The 24,725-nt window shown below is 40.4% G+C and overlaps 1 protein-coding gene across 3 annotated transcripts in view; it reads right to left on the bottom strand.

Annotated features, from left to right (window-relative positions):
- Positions 1–23,313, bottom strand: part of LOC142566046 (armadillo-like helical domain-containing protein 3) — a 73,221-nt gene extending 49,908 nt beyond the window's left edge. For 2 of the 3 annotated variants that reach the window (XM_075676755.1, XM_075676757.1), the window contains exons 1-10: positions 23,087–23,313; positions 22,502–22,610; positions 22,377–22,433; positions 22,255–22,320; positions 22,071–22,151; positions 13,520–13,627; positions 10,736–10,828; positions 1,534–1,608; positions 1,369–1,455; positions 997–1,053 (exon numbers count right to left, since the gene is read on the bottom strand). In XM_075676755.1, coding sequence (XP_075532870.1) covers positions 997–1,053; positions 1,369–1,455; positions 1,534–1,608; positions 10,736–10,828; positions 13,520–13,627; positions 22,071–22,151; positions 22,255–22,320; positions 22,377–22,433; positions 22,502–22,573 — 696 coding nt within the window. In that variant the 5' untranslated portion in view covers positions 22,574–22,610; positions 23,087–23,313. The remainder of the gene's footprint in view (positions 1–996; positions 1,054–1,368; positions 1,456–1,533; positions 1,609–10,735; positions 10,829–13,519; positions 13,628–22,070; positions 22,152–22,254; positions 22,321–22,376; positions 22,434–22,501; positions 22,611–23,086) is intronic. The other variant, XM_075676756.1, reaches the window with a different exon arrangement.
- Positions 23,314–24,725: the final 1,412 nt, after the last annotated feature.

Genomic DNA, 24,725 nt, shown 5'->3' with positions numbered 1-24,725 from the left:
TGAACAAAGAGGAAGTGAGGTTTCCACACCTTCATCTCACATTTCAGCCATGTTTGAATGCTGATCTTATGTTGTGAAATGCATAGGCAGGAACTCAGAGAAATTTTCAGATCACGAGAGCAATGAAAAAACTGGGTTTACTAGGTAATTGTTTAGAACATCAGCATGCATAGAGAGGCGCATGCATTAGGCTGCGCATATAAGTGCAGAGTGCACACCCCAATTCTCGGTTGTGTGCTTTGGCTATGAGTAAATTCAGCTCTTAAAATTTTTGGAAACACTTGCGCAATGGTTAAAATCTACGGGCAACATCAGAAAGCTTTATGGCAAGGCACTCCTACAGTAGGCAACCTGATATCAAGCAGTCACATCAAGCAGTCGTCTTCTCTCACGTCCGTGTCATTTTTTAGTGTCGTGCAATATCATTTAAGTAATGGATTATCAACTTGCCCGGAATGCTGCTCTCATTAAGTCACTTGCAGTTTACAGCAGCATCATCCTCTCCAACTGGGGCTTTAACAGTCTCATTATATCTACCAAGACGGCAGAGATCGAGTCCCACTAAATTGCAATACCCTGGTCATCTTTAATGCAAGAAGGAATAAGCACCAAAGTATAGAAACTAGATTGATATTAGAAAGCCAGTTAACAGAATGTCGACCAAAATGATGTTGTCGAAGGGGTTAGACGTTTCGGCTTCCACACGGAAGCCTTGTTCTGAGTGAACAAGGCTTTGGTGTGGAAGCTAAAATGTCTAATTCCTTCAACATAATCATTTTGGTCCGCATTCTATTAATTGTATTTCTAATATGAATCCACTTCCCGACCAGACAAGATGTCGTCCAATTATTGATTTATACAGACTATAGTTTATGAAACTTAAAGAATTGTAGGACCTACATAAAACAATGGCTAAATAACAAAAACATATCTATCTCACTAAAGTGCCTTGTGCAACCTGGAAATGTTTTGCCCCCAAACACCTGCAATACTTACATTCAATGCCAGTTCATTGTCCACAATAGAAAGCTTCACAATGTAAGGGTTGGCTGCCTACACAGAAAAAAAAAGGGTGTCATTTCAAATGGATGAACCGGGTTGGTGCTTATACCTTTCATAACGAACTGTTTTGAAAATTTATGTATTACCTCCCAAATTTAATTCATGTGATCTGGTTTTTACCACATCCTAATATGTTTGTCCCACTATAACCTTATTCTGTTTGCTGGACAACGTGCATCATAGGCAAGGCAGGGTAAACACCATCAAGGATATTACTCTACCCTTGGCACTGCTACTCAACAGTATGGCCCGCTTATAGGATACACCAAAATGATATTTTTTTAAAGGTGACAGCAAAGTGCTCACCTCATACTTTCTATAGCTCACAAGAATTGTCAAGACCAAGACCGCGTCATAGCCACAGTGTGCTCGAGAATGCTTGTCTGCAAGCAGCTGTAATGAGAAAGCACCACTGTTAAACAGAAGTCACGAGGTAAAACTATGCTTAAGAAAGATTGATGCCAACTGTACCTGTAGAATGGCTTCAAAAACACAGTTCATCATGACATACTCCAGCAGCGTGTTATTGCTAACATTTTCAGTAGCCTGGAAGATTTTGAAAACCGAGAAACACACAATCATTTCAGTGGTGTCATAGCTAAAAACCACTTGAGTGCACTGGCTTCTAACAATCTACTAAAATGTAAAGTAGAAGGCAAGCATACGCCCATAATTAGGAACTGCTCCAGCCACAGAAACAGCAACCCACAAATATAACACAGGACGTCTTTTACTTACACCTATTAAAGCCAAAAATTATTCAGTTACCTATCAGAAATCAGTTATCAAAGAACTACAACATGACTGATGGAAAGGAGCACACTTTGTCAACCTTGAGTTAACCCTTTCAGGTGCCAACTAATTCTGATGATTTAAAACTTGATTTCACCACATTTCTTACATCTTCAGCTTCATTAAAAACGTACAGCTCCAGAATAGAATAAGAATTTTAAATTCTCCAGCAAGTTTTGTCAAGTTTACAGAATGTGAATTCCATGCGAAAACTCACTATAGGAACATCAGATATGAGAACATCCATTATTTCATGTCTAGCAGGCTTAAAAAGCACCTATCCAGCCACTAGAAAATTACACCTGGTGCAACACACTGTGAAAAACAATGAAAGAAGTGAACCCGCTGCATACAACATAGTCGCACCAAACAAAAATACCCAACCATCTACCTTCACCTCATTTTACTAAAACACACATTTTATTCATGCTTGCAGCATGATTCCAATCAGAAGAGTTTTAAGATGTATGTGACACATTTTAAATATAATTACTTTTATCAATGCTGTTGGTGCACACAACTGAATGCACAGCATCTTAAAGGGTTGAACAAATTTTACCAAAGCAGTCACTCTGGATATGAAAAACTAGGCGTCAAATAATCTCACACTGGTGGTAGTATAAACCACAGATGACGTGCTTTTTAAACGGCTAACAGTGCACATAATAAAATGCAGGTAATGTCACTTAACTCATAAAGAGCTATGCTCAGTTTCAAAGCACAATTATCTTTACATATCTCCACATATAACAAATTGTTTGGAAGGTGTTTTAAAACTATCACTTTGGCTGATGCCAGCTGTACATCAGACAATTAAAACAGAGCACTTTTCCAGTACCCTAACTTGGGACCATAGCGTGAATGAAATGCATAGAAGCTTGTGCATACTGATGGCCAAATAAATAAAAATATATACGTGTTACCTGAATGCATAAAACTTTTGCTGGACAATTGTTCTTAATTTTAACCCAGTTTACATAAGCTCACTTGGTTTGGTGAATGACGACAAAGAAAAACGAACTGATTACTACTGCTAAAGAAGAAAGAAATTGAGGTTATAGCAAATACTCCTTTTCATTCTGATATTCAGGAGATCTTGGATAGCTATTGCATAATTAAAATCAATCACTTCCATAACTACAACCTTACACATTTATACCTCACAGCTAGGGTTCCATGTTTTCGGTAAATACTGTAAATACTGTCTATATTAACCCTTACTTCACAAAACCAAGGCACTTGCCGGTTAAATTTTCTAGTGCACAGAAGACCTAGAAATGGGAAGGAAATGTGCGACCATTCAAAACAAAAACTCCAAATTTTGAATAATTCAAAAGAAAAAAATAATAAACACCAGTCAACACAAAATTCTTTTGAAAAAATTACCACTGAAGAACTTCGTCAAGTTCTAATGCTGAATTTCATCAAAAATAAACACTGAAAATGCGGAATCCTACTCGTATAATAAAGATTACTCAATTTACTTTGGCTTGTCAATGCTAAAAAATTATTCATCTACATGTTGTCCAGAAACCTGTCTTTCTTCTACTCATATTTATTTGCGATCCATAACTGAAGCTTTCTCACTCGTTCATAGATCCTCAAAGAACTATGCTACTGACTGCCATGGAAAACAATGCACAATATCATTCTCTCATCCAATCCTGTCACTGCTTGTGTATGATGACAATTGTTTCCAAAAGTTTTTTTATGCATCACAATTATGTTATGCTCATAATTTATGCAACATAACCTTCTTGGCACTATTTCATTGTGCAGAGAAAATGCTCTCTGCATGTATCTTTCTTCTTAAATATGACCAGGAACCTTATATCTGCAGGTGTATTGATTTCACAATGAGTCTTCTGTGAATATATGGGGATTCACCTCATCCAAGCACATTATAAATGTATTTTTAAGTAGGTGCACCTTGCTTTTGTTTTAAAAAAATATTTGATCAGATCTGATTAACATCGATATACAGTCCCTGCTAATAGTTAAATGCCATACATGCTTAAATGTTATACAATTTCATTTTCTATAACTGCCAGCCTGAACAAGCACATTGTGTTATAGCATAATTACGGTCCTAACATCATGGCAGTCATTGTTTACCCCAATCATGCACATTAAAGAAGATTTCCTTCTAAAGCACTTATTAAAATAGGTTAAAAAAAGGAAAAAGTGTGTCAGCAACCACTAAACTGATTTCGATGAGACTTGTTAGATATAAAAGAGAATGTCAGGCGTCACAATTAGAAAACGTCTAACAAAACATCAAGTTTACAAATTTGTAATACCATATTAAAACGGATATTACATTACTGTGAACTGAGCAAATTAGGTCCTTTAAAGTAGAAAAACCAGTTATGTTGCACAGTGCTCTGGAGTATGCTACTAACTTTAAAAAATTAATTCTTGCATTTTACGTGCCAAAACCACGGTTTGATAATGAAGCCCACCGTAGTGATGGACTATGGATTCATTTTGACCACGTGGGGTTCTTTAACGTGCACCTAACGCACGGTACACAGGTGCTTTTGCACGGCTACTAATTTGTGAAGATGACTTTTGCAGAACTTATCCCAACAACACATAAGCTTGAACATGCCGTATTTGTGTGCTCTTGACACTCTAATAGATGCTGTTCCCAGAATTTGAACAACCATTTTCAGTGCAGGGTATGAAATGTAAACTTTGTGCAGTATTCTTTATTTTCAGTCATTTTTGGCAATTTTTGCTACAAGAAAACAACTGACACCTTCAATCAAAATTTCTTTCATATCAGTTCAGTGACTGCCCAAGAACATTTCTGCCTTTTACATGCAATGCACGGGGCACGGGGAAATTGGTGTTGGCACTGAGCTAGAGCTACTCTCTTAAAATGCAATAGGCTCAGCCACTCAGCGGCTAAGCCTTACAGGAAAGCTAACTTCTCAATGGCAGGAGGCATGACTACAGTCTAGCAGGTCAAGAAAGCAGCAGCAAATGATTGTCAAAGCAAATGTGAATATGTGCCCCAGCTAATCACCCCTCATCCAGGTCTCCCTCTCCTAACTTATTCTTTGTACCCATGTCCCTCCTTCATTTTCCTCAGATGTTTCTTTGTCGCAAAATCCTGTTGTTTATCCTGTTGTGGGAGCTTATTGTGTCTGGTGTGAGTGTGACTCTCCCACTGTAGTCGCCCAGCCATGTAGTTATGTGTCTTCACTGCGTGGTGGCACTAGGCTCTGACACTGTCTCATGCAGCGCTTCAATGGGTCGAGATGGCCCACAGCAGAGCGCGGTATACAGCACATGGCTTCTAGCTCAACGTTTAGGGCATTAAAGTTAAATTATCTGCGCTGGTTTTATGTGCAGTATAACTGGAATCATAAACAATGTACAGTAGCAGCATGGCACTGAGTTGAAAGCAGTGGTTCTGCATTAGGTCTCTGCGGCGCCACCATTGAAATAAACGAGATGCAAGATGTTTTAGTTGGTCTAAATAAGGGGCAAATTATGATAGACGTATAGGTAACGTTTAAAGTGTGAGGTTTAATTAGGGTTGTTGCAATAAATTAGATATTTATGCCCTCTGAAGCATTATAAGAGTGGTTTAATCATTATTATAAATGCCGAAAAATTTTGCTCGATGCCCTGCGAGAAGTACAAATGCCACCAAGATTGAATTTAGATATTATATGGAAAACATTATGGCAGATCACAACATGAAGCTAGATTGTGTGGTGTTCAATTACACCCTTAGTAAAAGAATCCCTTTAGCAAATGCTAGAAAGTGTTATATACAGCCTTTTTCGGCTATTTCGCAGCTTGAAATATTGCCAGTCGCTACGTTTGCAGCCCACAATGCAACAAATGCGAATCATGGTGCTTGCAAAAAGACTGAGACCGACATTGACCGCGGAGCTCTCGTCAACAGGGAGCACGTTGTAACACAAGCAGACGACACTTGCTGTGTGCCGGAAGTACTTAAGTGTAGTGAGAAATTGTTCTTGTGCATTCTCTTTCTGTTACTTTCTTTTTATAGAAACAAATTAACTAACATTCTAACTATTACGAAGAACATTTGTTCACCATATAGTTGAAAAAATTGTTGATGACACGCCCTGGGCAGCCAATCGGATAGATCACCCTACTAGCATCATTGGGCAATTTACATCAAATGGTTAGGGGCGGCTGAAAATTCAACCGAGCGGTGTGGTGTGATCGGCAGCGATGTACATTTTTATAACCTTATAATAAATTACACACTTTACGCAGAGCACTTAGACACATCAATTAATGATCAGAAGGACCTACTCTAATGACTCAGTATGTTTGTACAAAATCGTCAAAATCGTTTCAGAGTCCCTTTAAGTGCTATGTGTGGCTTAACTTCACCATTTCTGGCTTAATTAGGGGCTTTACATGTAAATACAGGACCTTCTTTTCTTTTTACTGTTTTTTAGTATGATATATATTTTCATGCGCGCGCTATATGCAACATTCGGATTACGTGTCACTGGCATCTTCAGTGGACTAAACAAAGTAGCTTGATTAGATTCGGCTAAAATTAGAATAAGGCTACAGGTAACATGACAGCACAGTTCAAGAGTGCATTAATAACTGCCTTTGGAATAAATTCATTATACAAGCACTTCAAAGCATTATAAGCGTGACTTACGAGCGGTGCAGAATTTAGACCATTGCCCAGGGAGAACTGTAAATGCCACCCAGATAAAGTTTAACCAAAATGGGGAGAACTTTATGGCAAATCAGCACTCAAAGTTAAAGGAGTACGGTTAAATCCCAACCTTTGCAAAAGAACATAATTTAGGAAGTGCCTGAAAGCAGCGTACCATATTTACTCGCATAATGATCGTACTCGCGTAATGATCGCACCCCTGAATTTTGTCGTCAAAATTCTATTTTTTTTATTTCCCACGTAATGATCGCACCCCGAACTTGCCGCAGCCATATGTTGTGTGCCAAGTCTAGCTAATAATGATCGTGCTTACCATCTGTCGAATGCTAAGCGAACGACTCTTCCAAGACAAACCGAGCGGTCTGCACGCACCAAACATTCTTAAGTAGATGCCGCATTTCATTACTTTCCGCACTTCCATGACTAAAAAAAAGCTGTAACCAATCTTGCCTTTATTATGTGTAGGCTTTATAATGCAAAAAAGAAGTGAGGCGTGCAGACAGGACACAAGAGTAGAGAAGTGGACACCACGAACGCGGACTATCAACTGAAGGGAGCACTGAGGCGAAAAAAGAAAGAAGACACAAAACTCATATGCGCATGCTCAGGAATGGTAACACCACGTGTCAGTCTGGTACAAGTGCCGGTCTACGTGAGAGATAACTGTTAAGGCACTTAATCTCTTCCTTATGTAAAGTAATCGAAGGCTGACTCACGCACGCACTTACACCACTATAGATATGCCATGCCTCTACCATAAGACGCGTAGCTTCATTCTTATGCCTGTACAATATCGCGCATTCATCTAACTCTAACGTGCAGTTACAATCTCGGCAATGTAGCGAAAGATTAGAAGGTGATCCACCGGTTAACGACCTCTTATGTTCCATTAGCCTCTGATTGATTTACCGTCCCGCTTGCCCTACGTAGAACTGGCCACAGCTAAGGGGAGTTTTATAAACCACACCCATACGACAGTCAGTAAAACTGTTGTTCTTATTGAGCTTCACTGGAAAAATATCTGTCCGTTTTTTGCCTTTTACCCGCTACTTTTTATTCTGTACGGCAGCGCATATCTTACCTAGCTTATTGGGAGCAGTGAAAGCAACATTAACATCATATCTACTTGCAACTTCTTTAAGCCTGTGCGACACTGAATGAATATACGGAATAGCCACTACTCTTTTTTTGCTATTACTGCTTTCTGTAATCACGTCCGTCCCTCTCGAAACCGACTTCTTTAGGCACTCAGCCACAGTGGCCACCGCTACACTAGGATAACCTGCTTCTAATAGGCGCCGGACCTGCGCATTAAAACTGGCGCTCATTTTGTGCATGCAGGATCTGGTGAGGGAAGACTTAAGGCACGACATGGCAATTCCGTTTTTAAATAATTTAGAATGCTTGGATTGAAAATTTAACAACGCCTTCGAAGATCTTAGGGAGTACTGCCAACAAACGTGATTTTGTTCAAAGACCAAGGAAATGTCTAGAAACTGAATTACGCGAATTACGAGTATTCCTGCGGCAGGCAGCTATGTACTATTCTCGATCGCACATTTTCTTGCTTACATGGGATCTAGCTGCCGGGAAACGTATCATATGATCACATTTTGGTGACGTACTGAATGTTGGTGCCAAAAAATTGTGTTCTCCAGGAACGTATGAGCAGGTAAAAAATGAGCGTAACTCTATTGGGTAATTTTTCGTGTTTTCGATTGTGAATGTAGGCACCGGGAAAATGCACGTAACGGGAACATATCAACGAGGTTCTACTGTATATACACGGGCAGCATTTTTAAAGTGTTTGACTTAACTACAGGCAGCTTAAGTTCTTAGTGCAACTGCTCAAAAGAAACACACAAGTCTGCTATCCTTTCCCATATGTCTTGCGGCAAATCCTCTAGAAAATTTTTTTTAGAAAGTCTGCTGTCCTTGCGTATACTGTGGCATGCAGCAATACTGCATAACTGCAAGGTCTAGCAGAAGTCTAGACAAGGAAGCTAAACTTGAAATGTTAGGCTACAAGTCGACTTCTTGCAAAAGAGAATGTTACCAAATGCACAACTGAGCACACTGCGGTCCCTCACTACCTCAGCATGGTCAGAGTCGAGCCCGAGTGTAGTGTCAGACAACAGCGCCTCTAGCAGCTGCTTCTGTTGCATGATAGACGGCAGTAGGAGAGGGCTTGGCAGCACTTCAGCCGCCCATGTGACATGCATCTAGTTAGAGCAGGTGTTGGTGATACACATGTCGGTGAAAGGATCCATCATGCAATTCAGCCTTTCCTGGTACATCTCGGTGGTGGCACACGCCCACAAACAAAAGACGGGGTACTTTGTACACAAGGTCAATTAGATTGCATTCTTTATCCCCTGTTAAAATGACCCATTTGTGCTGTGGAGATGTCTTCTTAGTCTGCACATTTGGTGTTTTTGGCTGTTCATGCACAGCACATGACGGTGGCATGCTCATAGTCAGAGCTGGTATGTCACATTACTTGGGAGGAGCAACCCCTGCATTCTTTACTTGTCTCTGATTAGGGGTGAAACGAATGGGCCTTTTACTAATTTATTTACAATCCTGCTTTCGCCCGGAGGCATTACAGTAAGGGGGGTGGCAAACGACACAAATAGCCTTGAATGTGCCTAAAAACCTTCACAGACAGGCTCTGCCATGCTACATTCAACAAAAATCAACAACAAAAACATCAATCAAACAACAAAAAGTACAAGAAAAGGCAAAAAAATTATGCCAGGAGCTGCAAAAAGTGCTTGAGCATAACAAAAAAAGCTAGAATCGCAAGAACTTAGCACAACATGTGCTGGAAGACTAATCCATTACCTGAATGTGTAAGGAAACAAATGAATTTTGATAAAGAACAATAGGCCATTTCTTTTATCTTTATGGCGTGATCATGATGCAGTGACATGTATGTAGGAGCATGAAGAAGGTAGCTATCTTTTCAAACTGCACTTCGTCTTAGGAGTATAACCCTTAAGAAAGTTAGACGAAGAAATGCACGTTGTGTTGATAAGTCACGCTAACTAAGCTGTTTCTTTATTTCTGTGATGCTACTCAAGGGTCGGTACTGCATTGTTGCAAATTTTACCGCATGGTTTTGAATGATTTCTAAGCGCTGTTATGGTACTTTAATATGCGAGCACTTGCAAGCACATTCAAGAAAGGGACAAATGTTAGTTATGTAAATAAGTTCCCTAACAACCTGAGGAGAATGTTTAAGTTTCGCTTATAAGAATCAAGACTCAACCGGATTTAGTGGCTACAGTATCTATGTGGGTTTGCCATGTAAGGCTCGATGAAAATGTTACGACTAAGTATGTTGTATGGTTAACTTATTGTAATTCTTTCGTTACGGAAACAATACCCCGAGCTCATAACGCTCCGTTTGCGACTGAAACATATGTATTTGCGCAATGAATTGTTTAATATCATGAGCCATTTGTCACACCATGAACAGATTTGGTTTAAATCAGGCTGTAAAGTAGTTATATCAGAGTAATCCCTAATCTCACAGTATACAACACAATCATCTGCATGTGAGGTAACATTACAGCCAACATCATTAATGTAAACCAGAAATAAAAGTGTACCCAGCACAGATCCCTGAAGAAAGGCAGAAGTAACTGAAAAAGAGTCAGAATTTAGCACAGAAGGGGTCCAAGTGCAGTAAAAAAGCTGATCTCGGGACTTTAAATCCAATGGTTCAATCCACTGCAGTGATATGCGTGCATACAACCTCACTGTGCACACACCTGGCACCATTTTACAGCCTTTTATGATCCCATTAGGACATTTTTAGCAGAACAGTGCAAGTGGCAATGCATTGCCGTAATGTATGCACACAAAGGACCCCGCATAAGTGCGCATGGTCCCATGGTCAGACGCACTGCAGTAGCAGATTGTCCATCACGTCATGCAAAGAATTTCAAGTCCACAGATAAGGCAGCATTAGGCATCATTAATTCTTATTATAATCAAGTATGTGTGTTCCCTTCTTATTTTAAGCCAGCTACCAGAAGTCTCCTTCATGTTACTTTCATAGCCATGTTATTTTTACACAAATAAGATACCAATACAAAGGTACAATTGTCTTACACAGTCTAGAAGAATCACACAAGTAGAAAAAGTCCTATCAACTCAAGCAAAAAGAATCTGTAAGCACACACTTACTGTTACAAGCACGAGCAGAAACCGGAGGACCAACGATTTAAGGCTGTGAGTGTAATCACCTTCCAGAAAGCCACGGATCAATTCAATCAGTTCCTATATGACAAAAAAGAAAGTGAAACCAAGAAAAATAATTACAGCAATGAGCATACCTGTAGTTTGCCCACATTTCCTTTACATAGAAATTCCATTTAAGCCAGAGGGTCGATGACAATAAAACTACATCATTCATTGACACTTTTACATTATGTCTGGCTGGGTATGAAGGTTATCAAGCATCATCTGCATCAATAGAGGCAGAGAAAATAGCCTAAACCAGTGTTTTTCAAAGTGCGGGACCTTTGCGGGACATTTTGGTATGCGTCCCTCCAAGACTTTTAATTTAAGGTACGGGAACACAAAAACAAGGAAGCTTTATTGAGCGTAATGTTAAAAACTAATTTTTCTCAAAGAGAAAATGCAGCAGCCGTGGAACCTTCCACTTCCAGATCCAGTGACCGAGCATGATGCAACACATTCGCGATGACAAGCTCCACAAGCACCAGCCCAGATATCTAGGTGTCGTAATTTGTGCAGGGTTCATTCGCAGCTTGTTACGCTGATCTCTTCAAGGGTTTGCAGTCATAATTGCATTGTGTGATCACAGTCCGAAAAAATTTTCTTATTTTCTCAGGCATCATATTATAGAGATGAGCAGAAGTACCATATTACTGCATCATTGGTAAGCATCTCTTAGTCCACAACATGAGTGAAATCGCACTTTAGGAACTATTCCAAAAGCATCCTCTGCCGCTGCTGCTCCTGTCAGCGCTGAGAACAATGCTGCTTTAGGCCCCCATGATTTATATCAGAGCGAAGAAATAAGTGCATTTGTTGATCTTCTCTGAAGCAGAAATACTGCCCCTATTTGGTGCAGACTCCGCTTGTTCACCATCATAGATGAGCTTCTGCTAACCATGCTGCTCACCTTTTCGTCGTAGAAGCTTCAACATGTGTTAGAGATATGCTGAACTCAAACACGCATTAACAGAGACCTGTATCACCTCATTGCATAAACTGATGGCTACAGATTACAGTTTTTTACTCTGCATGCTTTATTTGTTGCGTGCCGTCTGCCACAAGTACCAGACGACATGCGCCGCTGAGAACCGTTGTACTGAACACAGCCCCACTTTTGCATCATGATGCGGAGAAGTGGCAAACTATGCTCCAGACGGGTCAGTCGGCACACCTACTCCTCTAGCCACCATAATCCTGCTGTTACTATGCCAACACATCCCGTTAGGCCGACAGGCACCGGAATCACAGAACTATCTCCCAAATTAGACTTACTATGCGCTCATAACTAACGTTTCAGGTGAGTTTAGAGAAGGTGAAAGCTCATTTCAATAGTTCCTGGCAATCAACACGAGTGAGAATGTAGCCATCACAATAATTCACGCTGAAGTGAGAGTCATAGGTGCTGCCATGTTGAACAATGCCATTTCTTAACGTATGTAAACATTAGATATCTGCGCTCACGCCGCACTTCGAAGTGTATAATCTGTCCTGCACCGTCTGAGCATGCGTGAGGTGCGTGGGCACGAGCTTTCGTGTACCAGCACATATACATGCAGTTAGACCTTAAAGCAATCAACGCTAGACTAAAGTTTTCTGTCAGTACTCCTTTAGCCAAGCAATGCTGTCCACATGGCTAATTAAAGGATGGGTATGCAAAGGTTCCTGTGGACATTTAGGTTCCAGGCATAGCAAAAGTGCCAGTGCCACCCTGTTTGCAACAACTGAAAGCCATTAGAGCCTGCTATGCCTGTTAATCGTGCCATCTGTGTCCAAAGGAAGAGCACTAACTGAGAAATACTGCATCACGATACAAATTTACTTGCTACATAAGTACACATGTGCCAACGCAGCTCCATCACTGTGTTCCCCAACCTACAAACCTCACTCTTCTAGGCATTGATTCTGACCCTTCAGTGTTCTTACACAGAGAAACTAAGCACCACAATATAACTGTAAAGTAGCTAACTTACTGGACATCACATTTGTCTGCAAACTCTGGCCACTGTTCCCCTTCATTGTCCTGCTCCAGTGTTCCCATACCTGCCTCCCCAATTGTGCTGCTTTGAGGTTCTCAAAAGCTGCCCACTCTAGGAGAGCTCATTAAATTAGGCATTTAAGCGCTTATTTAGGCTTTCAATCTGCCAATGTACCTTTTTTAGCATATTTTCTGAGCATGTGTTCATTACGGTACTGCTATGTTTAGAATGCACAGAGTCATATTACAAAAAAAGTACTTTAATGCGCTGGTCATAAGAATTTTGTACATTCAGATGTATTTGTGAAATTCTTCTTGAAGCTGATAAACTTGATGCAGTTTTCTAGATGCAGTGCGATCTCGATTTTAAGTGGAATACGTGCATTCAGACCACAGTACACCAGGGACATCTGCACTTGAAACAGCTGCACAACTGCTAAACAATAACAAATAGTCATCTACAACCCTAAAAGCCTTAAAAGGCTCAGAACCTTTGGGCCTAGAAAGAAACTTAACCAATAAATTGCAGAAACAAAGAAGGTTTGGGAAAACAATGTGCGGTCTCTGTTTCTGTCTCGTTGATAAATAAGTGGCTTTCTGAGCAGAAACATAGGTAAACTTTAAAGATCGTATAACTTTTGTTTAGTGATACTGGAATAGAGGTATGTGAAACATAGTAATTTCACGTAAAATTTCACAACTTACTGTATATGATAAAGGAGACCAAAAATAAAGCTGTTTTAAAAGCCTACCTGCATTGTTGCTTCAGCCATATCAAATCCAATGAGGAGATTGATGATGTCAAAGCCATAGTCGCCATGAGATTTCTTGTAGACACCTTGAATAAGGGCACACAGTGTCTGGCAAAAATAACAATTAAAATTAATGTGTTGCACCAAATTTCACAACTACAAAAAAGTACAGCATCCAAGTAACTGTGGAAATTAGCTAACATACACCTCACAACTTGTCAGTGCACATAAACATGTTAAGCAAATGAAATAGTAAAATTTATTTCATTATCTACGTATAATGTCACATAGAAGTTCTGAGTGCTCCTATTCACCCACTGCAGAGTGCCATTACAGCAAAACACAATGCGGTCTGTACTTTAGCTGCGCATTTCAGTGTAGCTAATATAGGAGTAAGAGGCACAGGCTCAACATAGCAAGCATTCTTCAACTTCCCAAATGCATTAGTTTTGTTCAACTCTGCCATCTCTTTTTTTATCCCCCTTTTCTCACGAACAGCTGCAATACAGCAGGTGGATGAACATAGTGCTGTCCCGTTTACTTCTGTATTCCATTTTTACGCCTTTTTTTTCATGATGACTCCTCACCAACTAGTTCACCTTTATATCACACTAAGGATCCACATGACGGTGTATGTGCTATAAGAATTTTTAAAAACATTACTGCTTCATGTTCAAGTCATAAGCATCAAATATAAATGCTTGAAGAAAACGAGTAACAGCACTGGACAACCAGACGTGACTGAAACAAACGAAGCACTTCGTCTGTCTCAGTCACATCACGTTGTCCAGCGCTGTTACTCGTTTTCTTCAGACATGCAACAACCAGCCCAAACAGGCACATTATTGCATTACAAATGCTCGACATATTTCATTCTCCCATATCCAGAAACATAGTAGCCTGACAGTTGGTCTTGTAAATCATTCAATCCAATCCAGCCTGCGAGCACACAAGCACACTCAGTCAGATTAAGTTTAAATTTTTTACACACATACTACTGAGATAATCCTGGTACAATAGTGCATAACATTCCTTGCATACCAGAGGTAAAACATTATTCTTTAGTTCATTCAGCCACTCGCAACAATCATGAGATTGGAAAGAATGTTATCAAGACCATTACGGTTATGACTAGACTATTATGGTTATGAAGAGTTCGGCAGCGGTGCAATACGGTCACCCGCATTGACTTTCCTGCTTTTTGCAGGTAAGCAAAGTTTTCTGTACGTGTTTTTCATGCCTATTTCCTTTCACACTGCTGCCAAACACAGCTGTTGTACTGGTGGTTGCTTTTTTTGTGTGTGTGCGTTACCAGTTGACAGGTAATGCACACACACAGCATCATTTCTAAGAAATGCCGCCTCCGAAGGGAAAACGCGTGGATGCAGAAGACTTCAACAGTTCACAACAAGATTTGATAAATTTCAAAAGGGAGGTTCTTGATGAATTCAAAGCGCTTAAGAAAAGTGTTCAGTACTGTAGCGATACAGTACTGAACTGTGATACAGTACTGTGATACAGTACTGTGATACAGTGGCCGAATGTCACAGGGATGTCAAAGAACTTATGAAAGACATTAAGTCGCTTAAGACTAGCAACCAAGCTCTGCAGGAGCAAAACCGCAGGTTAACCCACCAAATCAAAGACCTCAAACACTATTCTTGAACAAACAACATTGAAATTAAGGGCATCCCTGCAGACTATGAGCTACTTGAAGCCGTCACCAAGTTGGCAGAATTTGTCGGTGAGTCTGTGACCGAAAGTAACATTGACATTTGTCATAAAGTACCAACCGTAAAGAGAAATAAAAACATTGTCGTGCAGTTTGTGAGGCGAGAAAAGCATAATGCAGTCCTTACGAAAGCAAAAGAAAATGCAGATCATGACTACTATGCTGGGGCACGGGAAAGCAAGTACTGTGTACATAAACGAGCATCTCACCCGAAAAAACAAGCAGATACTTGGCACTGTGAGGGCAAAAAAGAGGCAGGTGGGGTGGAAGCATTTACGGACCAAGGACCGGAAAGTCTTCACAAGTTGAGAAGATAGCTCCCCTGTGCTTCAGCTCAATAGCCCCTACGACGTATAGCTCATGATAAACATTGCTGAAGAGCCATGATAAGCCTTCCAGAGCGATCTCTCTCAATCCCAAGCTTATGTCTTATTTTATTGTTGTGCCAAGATGGCTGTTGCGCCGACAAACCTAAAAACACTGTGAAACAAAAACTTCTTAGCCTTCCTTCATCTTAATGCGCGATCATTGAAAAATAAGCACGATGATATAGATTTGCTCATTGATTCTACTGGTGTTCACTATGACGCCATAATGGTCTGGGAAACTTGGTACTCATGACAAAACGTTCCGTTTACATTACTGGTTATTAAACCTTCGTGCTAAACCATCCGCAACGCCGGGGCGGTGGCATGTTGCTGAAGGTTAGTCGCGCTCACACAGTACAAATTCGGGAGGAATCCTCTGTCTCAAATGATAATTTCGAAATATTAACTGTGCAAAACGGCTCCAGGATTACATCCGTGGTATACCGGCCTCCTAGCGCTCGGTGTAAAGTTTTTCTTGATTTTTTTGAGGAAATGTTAGAATTTGTGTCCCAAAACAAATATGTACTGTTTCTCAGCAGTGACCTGAACATAGGTTTGCCATCTGTTTCCAGCATTAGTAGTGATTTTCAGTCAATTCTCACATATAGTGGATTTAAAAATGTTATAAATTAATCAACTCACATTACTGTTAGAACAGCGAGCCTACTTGATCTCTTCATTACAAATGCAGACTGTGAAACTGTGTCAAGTGGAACACTTATGTGCGATATTAGTGACCATCTCCCTGTCTTTGCTTTTATTTCTGATGGAAATTAAGTAAAGTGTGAACATAGCAGTCCTGTGTGCACGCAGGATATTACAGATCATTCCATTCATGCCTTTCAAATGGAAGTTCAGATTCATGATTGAAGTCATCTTCTATCGTGTAGCGACGCAGATAGCATGTACGAAGTGTTCATTGTGGATTTTAAAGCTACGGTATATATAAAAGACATTTTCCAGATATCGTTATCAGAAAATGTAAGAACTCTCGAAAACCTTGCATAAACACGTCCCTTCACAAGCAGATAAATTTGAAAAAGTGCATGTACTGGGAATTTGTGAAAACTAAAGATATCGACAAACTTAAGGCTTTCAAGGTGTTTAGAAATAAACTCAATGCTAAACTAAAAGCCGCGAAAAAAAGACTATCATCAAGCCTATTTTAACGATGTTGTGAGCAACTCTGCCCTGTTCTGGAAGCGACTAAACAGCCTTATAGAACAGACCAATGTTTCTCATGTTGACAGCATGTTTGTGAACAACCACATTGTTTGCGTGGCAGATCTTTCAAATCTTTTAAATGATCATTTCATAGCTGTTGGAGTGCCTACAAGTTGTAGCAGAACAAGAATACCCTCGATTCATAAAATAGCAAAATTTTCTGGTAGTATGGTGTTTTTTCCCACAAGTGAGAATGAAGTTAAAACTATGTTTTATAGCCTAAAAAATTCCAAGTCACGTGATGCAAATGATGCGGAAGTTAGGCCAGTTAAATTTGTTATAGACATAATTGCGCCCATTTTAGTTGAAATTTACAACTTATGCTTAGAAAAGAGCTGCTTTCCGAAGGAAATGCAGATTGTAAAAGTGGCAGCAATCCATAAAGGTGGAAATAAAAACGACCCAAATAATTTTAGGCCGATTTCCATTTTACCTGTCTTTTCGAAGGGATTAGAAAAAAATCACACAAGCAATTGTATGGTTTCTTTGACAAACACTCGCTTATCTCGACATCAGAGTATAGTTTTCTCAAAGGCAAATCAACGTAATTGGCTTTACTAACCCAAAAAGAGTTAATAACTGCGGCACTTGATGCAAAAGAACTGGTCTTAGGTATATATTTAGATCTCACAAAAGCATTTGATACTGCTCATCATATCACACTTTTAGCTAAGCTTGAAAAACACGAGATTGATTACGAGAAAGCATTTGATTCAGTCGAAACCTCAGCAGTCATGGAGGCATTGCGGAATCAGGGTGTAGACGAGCCGTATGTAAAAATACTGAAAGATATATATAGCGGCTCCACAGCCACCGTAGTCCTCCATAAAGAGAGCAACAAATTCCCAATAAAGAAAGGCGTCAGGCAGGGAGATACGATCTCTCCAACGCTATTCACAGCATGTTTACAGGAGGTATTCAGAGACCTGGATTGGGAAGAATTGGGGATAAGAGTTAATGGAGAATACTTTAGTAACTTGCAATTCGCTGATGATATTGCCTTGCTTAGTAACTCAGGGGACCAACTGCAATGCATGCTCAGTGACCTGGAGAGGCAAAGCCGAAGGCTGGGTCTAAAAATTAACCTGCAGAAAACTAAAGTAATGTTTAACAGTCTCGGAAGAGAACAGCAGTTTACGATAGGTAGTGAGGCACTGGAAGTGGCAAGGGAATACATCTACTTAGGACAGGTCGTGACTGCGGATCCGGACCATGCGATTATCCCTCAAGAGAAAAGTTTATAAGCCACACCCCCCCCCCCATCTGCGTCTTACCAGTACTCACGTACGGGGCAGAAACCTGGAGGCTTACGAAAAGGGTTCTACTTAAATTGAGGACGACGCAACAAGCTATGCAAAGAAGAATGATAGGTGTAATGTTAAGGGATAAGAAAAGAGCAGATTGGGTGAGGGAACAAACGCGAGTTAATGATATCTTAGTTGAAATCAAGAAAAAGAAATGGGGGGCATGGGCAGGACACGTAATGAGGAGGTAAGATAACCGATGGTCATTAAGAGTTACGGAATGGATTCCAAGGGAAGGGAAGCGTAGCAGAGGGCGGCAGAAAGTTAGGTGGGCGGATGAGATTAAGAAGTTTGCAGGGACAACATGGCCACAATTAGTACATGACCGGGGTAGTTGGAGAAGTATGGGAGAGGCCTTTGCCCTGCAGTGGGCGTAACCAGGCTGATGATGATGATGATGAACAACACGGAGTACGTGGTCACGCAAACAAGTTTTTGTCTTTGTATCTGCAACAACGGTCTCAGTACATTAGCCATAATAAATCAAACTCAAAAATAAAACCTATCTCACAAGGTGTGCCACAAGCGAACATTCTCAGACCACTTCTTTTCATTGTTTACATGAATGATCTTTTTTCGACCACTGAAAATATCAAAAGGATAGGATATGCAGACGATACCAACATATTTTTCAGGGGCACAAATCCGGACACTCTCGTAAATTGTGCAAACATTGTGCTCCAGGATATTGCAAACTGGTGTGATAGAAACTATTTAAGAATCAATGCTTAAAAAACATAAGCTATCATGTTTCACCCAAAGCATAAGGCCCTAATATTTGAAAATAGGTTTTATATAAAAGATGAAGAAATTAAAATTTTAAATGAGGTTAAAATACTAGGAGTTAAATTTTCAGAATATCTACTTTGGAACAAACATGTAGAATGTCATTGCGGAAAGCTAAACAGAATAACGGGACTGTTACATAGACACCGACATGTCTTGCCTACCAGTGCAAAATGAACTGTGTATAACTCACTTTTTCTTTCTACACTAAATTATTGTCACCTAGTCTGGGCAACAACATCAAAACAAAACATCACTAAACTAAAATTATGTCAAAAACGAGCAATTCGCGCTGTAGCTAATCTTTCCTCCAAAGAACACACGTCTAAATATTTTTACAAATGCAAATTAATACCAGTTGAATTCATTTATTCATCTCGTCTAGCATGCATGTACAGAACTATGTTGAGAAGAGGAAGTGTTGATTATGCAAATTTGTTTAACCTGAATTGTTGCGAAATTCCCTATAACATAACACACGCAGACATTTGGCTAACACATTTTTGTAAACTGGCCACCCTCTATACGCAATGCCTCATAACCTCGAGCGTACCGGAATCTTGGAGAACGCTAACATAATCCTAATCCATAAGAAAGGGGACGCCAAAGACTTGAAAAATTATAGACCGATCAGCTTACTGTCCGTTGCCTACAAAGTATTTACTAAGGTAATCGCAAATAGAATCAGGAACACCTTAGACTTCTGTCAACCAAAGGACCAGGCAGGATTCCGTAAAGGCTACTCAACAATAGACCATATTCACACTGTCAATCAAGTGATAGAGAAATGTGCAGAATATAACCAACCCTTATATATAGCTTTCATTGATTACGAGAAAGCGTTTGATTCAGTCGAAACCTCAGCAGTCATGGAGGCATTACGGAATCAGGGTGTAGATGAGCCATATGTAAAAATACTGGAAGATATCTATAGCGGCTCCACAGCCACCGTAGTCCTCCACAAAGAAAGTAACAAAATCCCTATAAAGAAAGGCATCAGACAGGGAGATACGATATCTCCAATGCTATTCACAGCATGTTTACAGGAGGTATTCAGAGGCCTGGAGTGGGAAGAATTGGGGATAAAAGTTGATGGAGAATACCTTAGCAACTTGCGATTCGCTGATGATATTGCCTTGCTTAGTAACTCAGGAGACCAATTGCAATGCATGCTCACTGACCTGGAGAGGCAAAGCAGAAGGGTGGGTCTGAAAATTAATTTGCAGAAAACTAAAGTATTGTTTAACAGTCTCGGAAGAGAACAGCAGTTTACGATAGGTAGCGAAGCACTGGAAGTGGTAAGGGAATACATCTACTTAGGGCAGGTAATGACCACGGATCCGGATCATGAGACTGAAATAACCAGAAGAATAAGAATGGGCTGGAGTGCGTTTGGCAGGCATTCTCAAATCATGAACAGCAGGTTACCACTATCCCTCAAAAGGAAAGTGTATAACAGCTGTGTGTTACCAGTACTCACATATAGGGCAGAAACCTGGAGGCTTACGAAAAGGGTTCTGCTGAAATTGAGGACGACGCAACGAGCTATGGAAAGAAGAATGATGGGTGTAACGTTAAGGGATAAGAAAAGAGCAGATTGGGTGAGGCAACAAACGCGGGTAAACGACATCTTAGTTGAAATCAAGAAAAAGAAATGGGCATGGGCAGGACATGTAATGAGGAGGGAAGATAACCGATGGTCATTAAGGGTTACGGACTGGATTCCAAGGGAAGGGAAGCGTAGCAGGGGGCGGCAGAAAGTTAGGTGGGCGGATGAAATTAAGACGTTTGCAGGGACAACATGGCCACAATTAGTACATGACCGGGGTAGTTGGAGAAGTATGGGAGAGGCCTTTGCCCTGCAGTGGGCGTAACTAGGCTGATGATGATGATGATGATGAATTATGGACAGCAATCCACATCCTACCGCATTGCTGACCTTCCAAACACCCTAACTACAAGTGGTACAAACCCGGATACCATGTCTCCTCTCGTTCCTTTCTCACTTATTTCCTTTTGCAAAATCTTGTTGTGTGATTCTTGTACTTGTATTTGAATATTGTATACATATCAGTACGCATGAGTATGTGTATTCCTACCTATATATGTGTGTATATATATATATATGCACATAAACGTATGTCGTCTATTTATACAAAGTTTGATGTGTCTGATGTATTCATTTTTGATTTCATTTTCATTTTAGCTGCATTGCCGCAGCTTATTTCCTGAAATTATTTTGTATGTACCTCTCTGATACCAGTTTTCATTTCTTTGTGCTAGATAAAAAAAAAAAGAAAACCAATTTACTGCCTATGCATCCATGTTACTGTATTGGACGTTTCTTTTTTCTTTACACTTTCTGTAAAGTGCCTAGACTTATGTTAAGCTGTCATGTACCTATGTTACTGCTGCACACTGTTGAATTGTATCATAGGGGGCCGGACTTAGTCAAGCTGCAGTAATGCCACTTTCACCCCCCCCCCTTCCCTTTTTCTCTTTGTTGAGAGATGAAATAAAGTTTGATTTGATTTGATTTTTGGCGCAGAGGGAAACAAGGTCAGGTTAAGTGGCAAGACACTAGCAAGAAAATTCTTGGAGCCAAGAGGCTGGAGTGAGAAACGGTACAACGCAAGAGACTTTGGCTAAGTGACGACACTTACATGCAGTAAAGCATCATTACATTAGTAAACCCTGTAGAAGCAAACCCTGTAGAAGTCACATGAGACAGTACAAACGGTAGAAGTCACAACAGAAAATTGTCTGCATCAATATACAGTAAAGCACTTTAAAGTTAACTGCCACTGTTCAATATCACTGCTCGCAGTCACACTCAGCTTTTGTAAATGAAATTAAAACCCAAAACATGAGGAGGCACCAAAAAAAAAAAGGAAAATGGCATTTATTTTTCTCATTTTCATTACCCCATTACATGTTCGACCCACAACAATCACTGCCCTTTCTATGTCACCGGTGCCGTCCCATTCTGCTTCCTCCAACCAGCTTAAAACTACAGCAGTTTAAGCACATACATTGCCTAGCCTGCTCTAGTAGTTAAAAACTAATTTTGTGTTCTCAGTAATACCAGCACAATACATTCATAACTGAAAATGAACTTTTTCTACTTAGAGCCTTACCTGCAAAGCATTCACTACTCGTATACGATGGTCACTTCGCAAGGCTTGTACGCAGTGGTAAAAGAGGTTGTTTATCGTATCCTGCAAACAAAACATAGAACACAATTAAAGCAGCGCCAAGTAAACGACCAAAGCTGACCCTTAAAGTAGTTATTTTTCTCTTTCTCTTTATTATTTAGTTTACCTTGAGTCTGACGAGATCTTCCCCTGACAGGTTGTCAAACTGTTGTTGTATAAAGTTCACATTGACCTAGAGACAAACAATTGGTTACTAAACTGTAGCGAGAACAGGCGACTTTCTTTTACCTTTAACAAGAACAGTTCGTCCCAAAAATTTTGATTATTTGCTGAAGGATCGACGCCCTGGATAGAAGAATACAATTGGTTTACACGACTGGGACACAAATACAACATCCAATTGCAGCACTTGCCTTGAAAAATCCTTCGTAGATCTGAACAAACTTTTCTTTCAGTGGCTGTCTAGATGCTTGTTTGGCGATCATGATGTCCTAAACCGAAAACCAGGCCCTCATGGAGGAACTGCGGAGGAAACAAGTGAACGATGTGGTGTCGCGCTTGTGGTGTCGTCTTCTCGTGTCGTGTATCGTCTACGTTTTGCGCTGTTAACACCAGAAGTGAACGATAACGCCCATTTTTACTAGTTTGCTTTGACAGGCGTTACAACGCAGTGAACTTTAACGGTTACAAAATTATAGTTTACGCAGTGCCAACAGTTATCGCTGTCAAATAAGTCAAAGAACTAAAAACGTTTTACAACTGCTGCTCAAAGAACGCAAGCGCCTCAAAAAAAATGAGCACTGAAGTATATGATCTCACTGCGCGCCACTTTTGTAAGGTTAGTACGGCAGGCTAAATTTTGTATGTAAACTTTTATTTACTAGCAGACCCAGGGGATTCACAGTTAAAACCGACGAAATATAGACACAGAAACAGACGCTGAGATTTCGTTAAGAACACTGCTTTTCGCATGGCCCCCCGTGTAGATGCATACGCACGATTGGCTTTCGCGACAATGTGTACACTTGTCAGTACTCTTCAGCTTTTGGATCACATTTTCGTTAACAGTCGAGGACGTTTCAATCACAATATGGAGCAACGGCACAGAGTGTAGCGCTTCTCCTTTTTTTTTCGAAACCGTACTGCGACCGATAGCTACCGATTCACCAGATTCACCGCAAAAGAAGCACGAGCGTGAGCTTCCGGACCGGCCATAGACAGCCGTTGTTGCCAGCTGAGGCTTGCAACATGGCCAAGTAGTTCGTGTTTCGCAAATAATTGGTTTCGTTTTCGCGTTCTGTCTGCTTCCAGCATACAGCGAAGCCGTGAAAGCTTAGTGCATAACTCTACACGGCAGGTGAATTGAATCGAGCTATTTTACTGATTAAATCAGTAGACTCAACACAGCTATCGGTGAATATAGCAGGATGGAAAGTGAGAGTGCTAGAAATTGATACTTACTAGTGGTAGATATTTGTTTAGTTCATCTGAAGTGGTATGCCTCGCAAACTCACCTGCTACAATTCGTAAATTGCAATATGTGCAGTAAAGTAAGTAATTAATAAGATAATTAGTGAATTTTAATTAGTTGAATATGTATTTTGATTTCTCGTGTACGTAATATCCACCTCCCCGAAAAATGCACCGGTGATTACAATACTCCCTGATGCGAAATTTGAGAGCAGCTCTATACGTGTTTTCCTTCCCAATGTATATATACATATATATATATATATATATATATATATATATATATATATATATATATATGCAGCCGTAATATTTACCGGGAAAAGCTTGCGACAAACGCTATGCGCGAAGGCAAGCTTTCTGGGTCTTTCTTTTTTCCCGCATGGCCGGTGCCACCGCTGGCACGGAACCATAGCGGCGAGAATTAGGAGTGGCGCCCTCTCGCGAGTGACGTGACGGCCAGGACGCCACTCGCTGCGGCTCGCTCGGCTGCTGCGCGCTCGTTCCCTTCGTGTATGCTTGGGGTATGAGTAGCTCGAGCCGTACGTATTGAAGGATACGTCGGCTTCTTTCAGCTGCCATGCCTTAACCACAGTTTCTTCTTCAAAAGCGCGTGAGTGGAGAAACCTTGCGGTTTGGATATCGCAAGCTATGTAGCATTAAAAGGGTCTACTGGTTTTGCAATGCACATATGCGCCGTGTCTATCCGTAAATTTTGCGTAAAAAGAATGTCGGCAAATTCAACACGCGAAGTTGTGTATGATGCCTCGCTAAACCTTTAACATTCCCTTAGTATTTAGCTATGAGCGACATTGCATTTTACATGGAAGAAAAATCTTGGTAATTGGCGCCAGCATGTTATCCGATGTTAGAAAGACACTGCCCAGCGAAGCTGTCATCATGATTCGTATTACTCTGGTGTGTTGTTCTATTCAAATATGGCCATTCATTAATGCGTAAAAAACTAGGCGCGCATTTCTTATGAAAAAGTTTGCTGCTACTTTAATCCTCCTCTGAAACAGGCCTCCAAAAAACGAATTGCTCATGGCTGCTAACACGACGGCGCGTCATGTAAAGTATTTACATAGTTAATTCACAAACACTATAGTAGCAATCACCTGAGAGAAAAGTTTCGTTGTTAAGATTGAGAGCCAATCAATTGAAAGT

The sequence above is a fragment of the Dermacentor variabilis genome, unplaced genomic scaffold, assembly GCF_050947875.1.
Source record: "Dermacentor variabilis isolate Ectoservices unplaced genomic scaffold, ASM5094787v1 scaffold_12, whole genome shotgun sequence".
Taxonomy (NCBI): domain Eukaryota; kingdom Metazoa; phylum Arthropoda; class Arachnida; order Ixodida; family Ixodidae; genus Dermacentor; species Dermacentor variabilis.
The sequence above is the reverse complement of the archived record's forward strand: the minus strand, read 5'-3'. Positions and strand labels throughout refer to the sequence as shown.